At 38.0% G+C, this 12446-nt stretch overlaps 1 protein-coding gene and 1 long non-coding RNA gene across 3 annotated transcripts in view; one reads left to right on the forward strand and one right to left on the reverse strand.

Moving 5' to 3' along the window:
• The window catches only part of LOC132101326 (uncharacterized), a 963607-nt gene that overhangs the window by 381780 nt on the left and 569381 nt on the right, over positions 1-12446 (reverse strand). The window lies entirely within an intron of this gene.
• Positions 1-12446, forward strand: part of kiaa1549lb (KIAA1549-like b) — a 119899-nt gene that overhangs the window by 84572 nt on the left and 22881 nt on the right. For both annotated transcript variants that reach the window (XM_059506195.1, XM_059506196.1), the window contains exons 14-16: positions 2953-3080; positions 8267-8391; positions 10009-10238. In XM_059506195.1, coding sequence (XP_059362178.1) covers positions 2953-3080; positions 8267-8391; positions 10009-10238 — 483 coding nt within the window. The remainder of the gene's footprint in view (positions 1-2952; positions 3081-8266; positions 8392-10008; positions 10239-12446) is intronic.

Consider the following 12446-nt stretch of genomic DNA (forward strand, 5'->3'; position numbering starts at 1 on the left):
GGAATTAATATAATTTGCATATTAATGTCTTTTTGGGGCAACGTGTAATGAAAAAAAGAATAATAATGTAATAATGGGAGTAATAATTGACAAGATTTTCATAATAATATATAATATTTCATAGAATACTGAAATATAATTTATTTCCCTATTCATTTGTTATATCTCCCAAAATGCGTAACAAAACATGCTTTTAGTCCCAGTGTCCTCATATGAGGAAACGTATGAAATCAACATCCTGTTTCGTAACAGAAATTCATATTTTGATTTGAAACCCCATAACATTTTCCTGAGATGTTGATTTGTGACATTTAAATTTGTGACAGATTTAAATGATAATTACAAAATATTATCATATTTCCATAAGAGTGTCACTAAATTAATTTCAGACAACGACAGGGACTGGTCATGGTGAAACATCTCATTATTTGGTATCACATTTGGTAGCTCTGTACAGGACATGTACAGTGTGTAATGTGGCATGTACAGTCTAAAAAAATTATACTAAAATATGATGTCCTCATAAGAGGCCGAAGGGTCTTAAGAGGTTGATGCAGTGAAACAAGAAGTTGATATAACTCAGACATCCAGAATCCAATCTGCCCGAAAATTCTAATTTGTGTCCTGGCCTGAAGACATCTAAATGCTTATGTTTGGTTATAGTTATAGCGCCACCTACTGGCAACAGCAAGTGACATGTTTAACACTGTGATGCACTATCAGCAACACAGTAAAATATACCATTGTGTGCTAAACATGCTAGAAATAGGCTCAAACATGCTAGCAACACTTACTAAGTGCTAAAACACTTCGTTCACCCCAAAATTTAAAATAGCCAATAAATTACTTGGCAAGCGGGAGTGATCAAAGGCCTTCTGTAGTGAATCGATGCGTTTTTGTAAGAAAAATATCAATATTCAAAATGTTATAATCTCTTTAGTCTAGCTTGTGGCAACAATTGTACATGGAAGCAGCTCTGGGCGGATGACGTATGAGGTCGGCGTGTGCATGGCCTGATCTTGTGAAAACCAATGTTTGTTAACAGGAGCAAAGGAAGCAAAGTTTCATTACTTTAGCAAAGGAAAACCAGTCTCCTCTTGGGTTTTATTGAAATCCTTTGACATTCTTCTTTACATCCTTCTAATTAGTGACAGTTGTTTTTTTTATCCCTTCTCTGCGCTTCTGCATTTGTCACTTCTGAGCTGCAACACCCACTGACTGGCATTTAAGGGGTCATATGATGATGCTAAAAAGAACATTATTTTGTGTATTTGGTTTAATGAAATGTGTTTATGTGGTTTAAGGTTAAAAAAACATTATTTTCCACATAATTTACGTTATTGTCGTAGCCTTTACGCCGCAGGCTATGTGTACGTTTTCATTCATACTTCTGCATTGTTGTCGACGTGAAGTACACATGCAGACTGCTTGTCCACAGTGTCCATGGGCATGTTTCTAGTATAACCCACAGTACCACGGCAAAAGCCGAAGAAGAAGTGGCTCATCATAGAAGCATAATAGCTGGAACAGTAAATACAACTTAACCACTGATTTGTAGTTGTGTCCTTTTTTGAAGGCCAAACAAAGTAGATTCACTTTCACAACAACACACACAGTGTCTTTACAACATGCTGGCGGTGGCAACAACAAGAATAAAAGTTATGCCTTCTTTCTTTGCGTGAACATTTGAGCGACGTTATGCAAATCTTCCCACATCGTGACATAGATATGTGGGGGCGTGTTATAATGTTTTAGGAGGGAGTTCTTGACTCTTCACTTTTATAAAGAATATCTCTTTGGATTTTAAACTTTAGTCTTTGCAACTTTACAGATCTTCTTTACGCACCAGAGCTTGTAACACTCCAAAGAGAAATGGAAAATTGAAATTGCAAAATATGACACATTTAAACAGTTTGAAAGATCAAAGACAATTTTTAATAGACTGGATTTGTCTGAAAGAAGAAAGTCTTCTTTATATATACACCTAGGATGTCTTGAGGGTGAGTAATTTTTAGGATAATTTTCACTTTTGGGTGAACTAACCATTTGATACCATGAAAGAGGAAGTTGTTGTAACTCATGCATACGTACAATGCCTAATCTGCCCCAAACTTCACACATTTTATAAAGGCCTGGCTTGAGCACATCTTAAGGTCAATATTCAGTTATAATCATAGCGTCACCTACTGGCAAAAGGAAATGACTTTTTACACTAACTTAAACATGCAATGTCCAATCTACACCAAACATCACATTTTTGCTAAGAATACTGACCTGAACACATCTACATGACAATATGCTTTACACTAACTCAAACATAGCCTCTTCCACGCTGCTTGCAGGTTCAATTATTTTTGACTTTTGACCGGTAGTGTAAGTCCTGGAAGGACTCAATTTAGTAGCTCCTTCACAAACTTCAACAGTCAGGATTTTTGGAAATACTAACTCATTATAAAGTTATGTAAAGTTATATATATTATTATGAAAATCTTGTCAATTATTACTCCCATTATTACATTATTATTCTTTTTTTCATTACACGTTGCCCCAAAAAGACATTAATATGCAAATTATATTTAGTTTATTGTAGCATACAATATATTCAAAAATGCATGCATCTTATTTTCTATCTCTATAGCATTTCCATGTTTTGTACATTATGTAATTGTATGTACTTTTAGTACGAAAATATCAAAACTAAATGTATTAGATATTAAAAATGTTTGAATTAACTTATAAAATATTCACAATCAAGACCAATCAATACTCTAGTTTGAGCATCACAGTGCTTTTGTAAGAGTACATGTATCTGTTTGACTGTGTCCTTGCATTTATATGTACTGTATGTGTAAGAGATGAGGATGCAGACAAAGAAAATGACATAACCATCCTCTCATTTCACACATACACTGACTCACCACTGATCCTTGTTGCTATGGTTATTTGGAGTAGGTTGCCAAGTGAGGATGGTTCCGTCATCAGCAGCGAATCAGTGAAAGAGGTCTCAGGAAAGGGCTTGAATGTGCAAAAAGCCACAGCACAGCAGAAACTTACGAAGGAGGAGACGAGGAAGAGTAATGGTGAGAAATGCCTCCACATTTTCAGCACTTTCGCACTTGTGCTGTCAGGCCACAAATCTAATGCAGCACCACAATGTCATTTTTAGATTGTACAATCCCACAATGCATTGCACAGACCTCTTTGAAAAGAATAAATCCTTGATGGTGGGCAAAGGGAACAAATGTTGATTTAGAAATATACACTTTTCCAATGTGGATCTGTGGTGAAGATTAGAAAGGCAGTAAGCTCTAATTTAGATTAACAGGGACAAAAATCTGTTTCCCCCACTTATTTTTACATTACCCGTGTGTATATCAGTCTGCATCACTTTAGCAACAAATAAATCACATTGTGAACACATCTGTTCATATTTAACAGGTACAGGAGGATGTATGGAGCAGTGTACCAAATTAGTTGGAGTATAAATCATTCAATTTAAACATGCTGATGTGTATAGCCTTTAAATCCTTCTGTTGTGTTTATTTTGAGAATCGACATGGCTTTCTTTTCTTCTCTTGATTTTCTCCTCAACTAGCAGCTTCCTAATTCAACATTCAAACACAGTAAATGCAACATTAAAGTAATTTTAAGATAATGTGTGTACTTGGAGCCTGCCAATCAACATTAGAGCACCACCCTCAGGCAAAATTATGCAAACACACTAGGCATTCCCAAATGCTATAAGGAGCATCATAATTATGAGTGAGTGGTTAATCATAATTATGTATTTATTATATATCTTAAGCGGGCCCACTTTATGTAAAGTTTCTTAAACTACTATGTACTGATATTTAAATAAATAATTTGATAAAATTTATTTATTGTGTGCATACATGTTTTTACATTGGGCACGCATTGGGAATTACATCTTCAGTTAGTTTCTGTGATTACATCTATAATTACATGTTTACCCCATAGCCTACACTTAAACTAACCAAACCACTAAACCTGTCCATAACTTTATTCCTGTCACAACTCAATAACAGTAAAAATGCTATGCAGTACAACATGAACACAATAAGCACATCGTACCAAACAAACAGCACGTATATAGTAGTTAAGGACACTTAATATAAAGTGGGACCATAATCTAGTGCTGTGGCCCAGAATCTGCTCTACCTAAATTGAAAGTGAAGTGACATACAGCCAAGTATGGTGACCCATACTCAGAATTCATGCTCTGCAATTAACCCATCCAAAGTGCACACACACAGCGGTGAACACACAGCCAGAGGAGTGGGCAGCCATTTAAGCTGTGGCACCCGGGGCGCAGTTGGGTGTTCAGTGTCTTCTTCAAAGGGCACTTCAGTTATGGTATTGAAAGTGGAGAGAGTGCTGTATTCACTCCCCCTACCTACAATTGCTGCTGGCCCGAGACTCAAACTCACAACCTTTGAATTACGAGTCCGAATCTCTAACCATTAGGCCACGACTTCCCCTAAAGTGAATGACAGTGCATTCAGGCTACACATTTTTTTTACCAGTATGTGTGTTCCATGGGAATTGAACCCACAACCTTTTGCACTGCTAACACAATGCTCTACCACTGAGCCACATGAACAATTTATTGTCAGGAGCTGCTTCTAATTATATGGATCGAAAATATGTACAATTAAATTATATTTTCAAAATTTTTGAATAATTTAGAAATGTAACAGTGCTGTATGTAGGATTGACACCGAGTGGTTGAATTAGGTATTGCAATCCAAATTCAAAATATTGGAGAGGGTTTTTTTTCACCCAGCTCCTCCTCCTCAGGCTTGGTATGTGCAGGTTGCCAGATTGATGACATTAACAGGAACGAGTGCACTTGATGATGAATGAAATGAAATACACTGTGTTCTCCGCCAACTGCCACCCCAGGATGCCAAAATACAATTGGGTAAACTGGCAGTGTCCGGGTTTCACAAACCAAAATATAGACCGACATTCCGACCTGGAACACACATTTTCAAAGGAGAATAACTGACTGTAGCATTGTTTTCTGAAAAACAAGTATGTTAACTTAGCATGTATTTTAAATATCTGTAAACAGTAAAATGGTATTTTTATGCTGTAGAGTCAAAAACCTAAATACAGTATCTTTAACAAAACACACACAAGTGCTATTTAATTTTATACATCAATTATTTTATCCCTATGCTCTTTTTTTTTCATTCCATATTACAACCAGAAGTATAATGTACAAAATTGCTAAAATAACATTGTCAATAACATAATGACTGGTATTTTCTGTGTTTCCTTATGGAGTCAGTTATGTTACTAGTAGTTCCTTTCTTACACAGAGGGACAATATAAAATGTATTTACTAATATATAAGAAGTATAATAATTCCCAACTAGCTTCTAAATCAGTATGTGTTTGGGTGAAGTGTGAGGCTCTGCATAGAAAATGAGTTTTTAAACTAAGGCCCTTTTTACCAGATATCCATCCTTAAAAAGGCAAACAGTGACCGAGTTCATGAATATGAATGAAACCGTCTCTTCTGACATGATCCGGTCTGTCACTGTGGCTGCCAGCATCACTGAGGAGCAACAGGGTCACACGCACATTTTTGGAGACACATGCATCCCAAAAGGCATACAGAAAGATGGAGATAAAGGCACACCCATTGAAACCTAACTTAATTATTTTATAACCTTGTGCTTGGCAGAGGTCATAATGGCCTGGATAACACACAGACGTGCCAATATACAACCCTCAACACCACATACACATGTAAATAAGCATGTCCCTCACAATTACAACGTAAGGTGCCAAATGTTCAAGTCTGTCTCGGGTTACTTGACTGTAACCCTGTTCCCTGAAAAAGTGTGACAATGAGATGAGAACCTTCTTTGATCCACCGGTTATTAAGCATGTGTGTCAAACATGCCAAGAATTGGCTTAAATATCCTCGGCAGGTGACGTAATATGATAACGTGCACCTGAGGGTTATAAATAGACGTGAAACTGACACATCTTCAGGTTACACCTTTGTCTAAAGAGACATTCAGGCAAACCTACAGTGTGTCATTGAGGCGCAGCATCTTGTTCACACGTTTTCAGGGAACAGGGTTACAATTAAGAAACCTGGAGATGTTCCTTTGAAAAGCTACTCTCGATGCTGCCTTTCAATAACTCTAATGGGAACGAGAATACCAACGGCACCCTGGAAGTGCCCGAACCTGTCAATTACAGTGTGGCAGGCCGAACCTGTTGACACATAGACTTACACATATAAAGTACCAGGATATGTGTCTGAGGACAATTTTTCTTGCAGGAATTCCAGCACTGAAACAACATGGCAGTGAACTGGGTCGGCATGGTATGGTACAGTATGGCTCAGTACAGTTCACTTTTGGGGGGTTTTCCACTGGAATCAGTACCTGGTACTTTTTTTAGTACTACCTCGGTTGAGTTTCCAAGTGAACCGTACCATTAACAAAATGTGACAAGTAAACTCTGCTGATCACGGATTGGCCGAAGAGAATCGTCACTACCTGCATCACTGAACTTGAAACACAAACCCAAAAGAACCACTAGATTTAAATCAGTCACAGATTATCGAACGCAACTGTTTTGAATTAGTGCACCTTTTTTTAACAACCAAAAAGTTTTGTTGTCTGTTGCGAAAGTACAGATGCTACTCTTGTTGATAGCAGAGGAGCGGATCCAGCGAGAGCTTGATGTGGCGACATGGAATGAAAAAGTTTTTTCGTGACAGTAGAGACTGCACAAATATAACGAAATGTGAATAATACCGCTCACTCTAAAGCGATACTGAACTGCAGTAAAAATGCGAGGTGAGCACGTGCCGTACTGTACCGAGCCGTGCCAAGCCATGCAGTTATAAAATGCAGTATGGTAGCTGGAGAAGTCAGAGAGAAGTAGAGGGGACTCTGTGCTATTTCCTGTGATACAAAGAGGTCCACCTCCACTATGAAAATTTGTCTGACTACCTTGGGGTGGAGTTTCCATTCCCCGTGTTTCCCAGCTTGTCTTGACAGCAAATCTGCTCCCACATTCATATGGCCCAGAATGTAAATTTCTGTGATAGACAGGAACCCATATCCAAAGCAGAAACTGCTATGCTAGCCTGATCTGTTTGACACACATGCTTCACAACCGGTTGAACAAAGAATGTTCTCTTTAGCACTATTGAAACGCAGCATCGAGAATAGCATTTGATGGGAAACTGTTGGCACATGTTGTATCCGACCTTGTCAGATGGAACTTAAGTCTGGGGAGAGAAGTGTGAAGTGTGCCAGAATTGTTTAAATTAGACTGCAAAAGCACCTAAATAATGATAATAATAATAATAATAATAATAATAGTAATAATAATAATAATAAAATGGTTTGCTGACTCTAATGTCATTATAAACCTGTATGCATTTATTTTTTGTTTGTTTGTTTGTTTGCCAAAACATCATTGGACCACATTAACCTGTATTGTACCAGAAAAAAAAAAAAAAAGTGCATATTTTTAATTTTTGGCTGACATTAAATAACTTAAATTATTGTTGAGGTAAACTGCATTAATGATATTTAAGCTGTACTTTAGAGACTGCCAACACAACTCTCAATCCTTCCAAGTTTAAAACAATTGATCTCTCGAAAATTATGTCACTTATGGACTACATTTATGGTGCTTTTTCTTGCTTTTATTCCTTCAGCTTGATAGATGTGGCCACTATGAACTGTTGTGATATGTATAAAGCAGCATTATAATCCATTCAGTTCTTCTTTATATATTCCACAAAAGAAATAACAGCAGTGAGTAATGATATGATTTACTTTTATTCGGGGGGTGCTGAACTATTACTTAAAAAAAAATAATGGGGGGCCTGGAAAATCCATTTCATGGATATAACTTGTTAAATTCTGTTCACATTGAGCCTAATTCTTTATAGGACAAAATGTACAGATTTGCTTATCATATTTTTCAACTTACATAAGAATATATTTAGATATACATAATATGTCTTGATAAATGGAGCCAGTTAATTAAAATCAAAGGATACACTGAAATCTCAGGATCTTACTTTGTCCACTTTAAATAGGAAATAAGAGCTAATGAAATTAATCTTCTGTAGAAGTGATTATGTTGGCCAGTGCAGCTGTCACATAATTAAGGAAGTGAATTTGTCTGTATTCTGCTTCTATAATTTGAGTAAGTTTTTGCAATCTTGTTGTTGACATTAAAATATGTGTGTTTTTGCCAGGGCATTATGATAGTTCCTCAGGATCACTTCAGCTTATTTCTATAAAACCAATGGCAGCTCCACCCACCTACTCGCACCCTGCGTCTTCAGACCGCAGTCAGGACTCTGCTGTATTCAATGGAGAGGTAACATTTAATTTTATTAGAGACAGCTTCGGATGGCAACCACTGACCAAAGTCATTTTAGGGCACTGGTCGATGCAAAATTTCCAATTCAAGCTGATTGGCTGACTGTTATGCAACTTCTGCAATTCAGAGTGCACAGGTTCTATACAGTTTTGTACAGCAAGGATACAAAGTTATGTTTACTGGCTACCAGGCTGCTTGAAAGCTTTTGCAAGGAGAATGAATGAATGAATGAATGAATAAAATTTTAATGCAAGACTGTTACTGTACTAAGACTTCATTTAACTTCATGTATAGTCTATATCAGGGGCCGACAACCCGTGACTCCCAACCTGCATGCGGCTCTTTCATCCCTTTGCGGTGGTTCCCTGTAGCTTGGGTGTACAATATGTGGGGCAGGTGTCCCCCTGACTTTCAATAAAACCTAAACTCTTCCAATGCACTTTTTTTCAGGCAAGTGTGCTCACGTAGAGATTTTCAAGGGCCAATGTGAATAAGTCTAGATTTAAATTAATAGAGACAATATAGTCACATCGTTTTGGTTACATTTTATTCTCATCCAAAACAATGTGAACATCATGGAGCACTGAAGGCTCTCATGCACTGTATATTTCATTCATACTCTAAGCCATAGGGTGCTCTCATAAAGAAAGTCCAAAACAGATTAATATGATAGAAGTAACTTTTGACGCCAGGAAATCCCTAATATGGACAAAGGCATGCCACTTTCGCTGTAGCTAAGCTGTATAATAAGCATAAACATTATCTGATAAAACGTGAAGACAATAAACAATTGCAACAATATATGGTTTATGTATGTTTTATATAAATTATACAGTGGTGATTGACATAGCATTAATGTACAGTATAAAAGCAAAAAAAAAACATTCTGCCTTATTCTGTGATATAAATGGAAAAAGTGTTTGTAGTAAATAAACTATTATACCGATTATACAATCATAACCATAAAATTGTGATTAGTAAAATATATATAAAAAATATTATAGAGGACAAATTATTGGTTATTGTTCAGCAGTGTACTTTAATTCTTAGCCAAGTAAGATAAGGTTTTTTTTTTTTTTAACATATTATTAGGCCTATTATTATTATTATTATTTATAAAATTTGATATTTCTGTTCCCCTCACTTCTGAAATGATTGCTACTTCCCTGCCTTGTAACATAACTGAATATAACACTTTAGCTATATGATGTGTTATCTTTATTTGGGGATCAAATATTTTTTGACTCCACGTTAATTTTATTTGGTGGGAAAGGGGCCAAAAAGGCTCTTTTGACGTTGAAGGTTGCATACCACTGGTCTATATAGTCAACAAAAGTTTATTCTTAGCACATCTCAATGGATACTCTTGCTCAATTTAGTCTAATTTGGGTTTAAAAGAGACCTGGCACAGATTTGTTTTAGAATATCACTTTACCTATGGGAAATCAAGTGGAGCCACATTTTTAATGCATGCAATTATATATATATATATATATATATATATATATATATATATATATATATATATATATATATATATATATATAGAATTTTTTTTTTTTTCGTGGATGAATGGCCAATCCCCCTTCTCTCTTTCTCTCTATGTGTACACAGGTGAATTTGGCTCTGAAACAGAAGTCAGACATTGAGCACTACAGGAATAAGCTTAGACTGAAGGCCAAGAAGAAGGGATACTATGACTTCCCTTCTGCTGAGGGGAAAGGTAGCACTAAAAACCTGAGTCAGCGACACAAGTACAGCCACGATAGACTTCCACACCCACACAGCATAGCTCAGGAACCGGAAGATGACAGGGGCTCCACGTATGTGAAGTATCACAGGAGGTAAGGGATTCTGCTGGAATGGATATGAGTATTTAACAAGATATGGTTGTGTTCTGTATGCATACTTTAATGCTTGTGACATTGTCTCTTAGATTTATCAATCTACATAAATTATACCTGAAGTCAAGTCACCTTAATTTATATAGCGCTTTTAACCATTCAGATTATGTCAAAGCAACTAAACAGCATTAAATAGGAAAATAGTGTGTCAATAATGCAAAAGGGCAATTCATAATTGAATTCAGTGATGTCATCATCCTGCTCAGTTCAGTTTAAATAGTATCTGTGCAATCAAGTCGACAATATCGCTGGAAATTAAGTGTCCCCTACTAAGCAAGCCAAAGGTGACAGCGGCCTGGAACCAAAACTCCATCGGTGACAGAATGGAGAAATAGCCTTTGAAAAAACTAGGCTCAGTCAGGGGGCCAGTTTTCGTCTGGCCAGACGAAACCAGCAGTTCAATTCCAGGCTGCAGCAAAGTCAGATTGTGCAGAAGAATCATCTGTTTCCTGTGGTCTTGTTCCAGTGGCCGTCTAGGAGACAAGGTCTTGACTGCGGATCTGTCTCTTGGGCTCACCTAGTTGTTCTGGTCTCCGCTGATATTCAGGGCTGTAGAGGTCCTGGTGCTGATCCACCACCTGTGCTGGATATGTACTGAATTTAGGTGACTGCAGTGACCTGAATACAGACTGGATCTGGTGGCTATGGTGACCTCAGAATAGGAGAGAAACAGACTAATATTAGTGTAGATGCCATTCTTCTAAAGATGTAGCAAGCACATTGTGTGTTATGGGAAGTGTTCCTGGTTCCGATTTTCCTAATTAATGCAGCCTAAAAATCCTTTAACGGATTTGAATATTAGAAATGTGTTATTGTGTTATGTGTAATCCAGATTAAAGAGATGGGTTTTTAATCTAGATTTAAACAGATAGAGTGTGTCTGCCTCCCGAACAATGTTAGGTAGGTTATTCCAGAGTTTGGGGGCTAAATAGGAGTTTTAAGAATGTAGCAGATGTGGAGGACTAAAGTGCAATAAGAGTTTGTTCAAATACTGAGGTGCTAAACCATTCAGGGCATAAGTAATAAGCAAGATTTTCAAATTTATACAATGTTTAATAGGGAGCCAGTGCATTGTTGATAGAACCTAGTAAATTGTAAGAACTCTAGCTACTGCATTTTGGACTAGCTAGAGTTTGTTTATTAAGAGCACATAACAACCACCCAATAAAGCATTACAATAATCTAACCTTGAGGTCATGAATGCATAAATTAATGTTTCTGCATTTGACATTGGGAGTAAAGGTTGTAAAACGTCTCTAGGTTATTGTAACCCTAGTTCCTCGAGGGAACGAGACGCTGCGTCAAATGCTTTTTTTTGGGAACGAGCTTAGCATGAGCGACTCTGAATATCGCGTGTAATCAGTCCAATGGAAGAGCGTGACGTCACAGGCGGGGTGACGTAAGCGACCAGGATGCTATAAAAGCACGTGCCGCGCAGCTGGCATCAGCTTCGAGTACCAGCAAGCGCCGGGGGTATGGCTCGTTCCCTTGAGGACCTAGGGTTACATACGTAACCTAGAGACGTTCCTCTTCAGGAACTCGAGCTGCATCAAATGCGCTTTGGGGAACGAGTACCAACGCCGCCAGACTACCAAACCCCTGCCTAGTGTGTATCCGAAGAGCACAGCTTAGGACAAGAGGACAGAAGCACCTGGAGTGACTGGCATTTCTAGGCCATAGAATTTAACAAACGTAGAGGGCGTGGACCACCCCGCAGCATTGCAGATTTCCAGCATGGATACACCTGCTAGGAAGGCCTTGGAGGTCGCCATACCCCGAGTAGAGTGAGCCTTGGCTCCCGACAGCGGGGGACGACCAGAGGACTCAAAGGTGGCGTTGATAGCCTCGACTATCCAACGACTAATAGTCTGCTTAGAAGCAGGAGAACCCCTCTTGGGGGAACCGTAGCATACAAGCAATTGGTCAGTTTTTCTCCACAGGGCAGCTCTGTGGACGTATGCGTCCAGCGCTCGAACTGGACACATACAATTTAGCTTTGCTTGGTCGGGCTCCCGAAAGGGAGGAGGACAGAAGGCCTGCAGCACTACAGGTCATGGTGTAACAGAGGGAACCTTAGGAACATATCCCGCTCGAGGGTATATGAACGGTTTGGTCATGCCAGGTGCAAACTCGAGATAAGTGGGGGCC

Source organism: Carassius carassius, chromosome 23, assembly GCF_963082965.1.
Source record: "Carassius carassius chromosome 23, fCarCar2.1, whole genome shotgun sequence".
Lineage (NCBI taxonomy): Eukaryota > Metazoa > Chordata > Actinopteri > Cypriniformes > Cyprinidae > Carassius > Carassius carassius.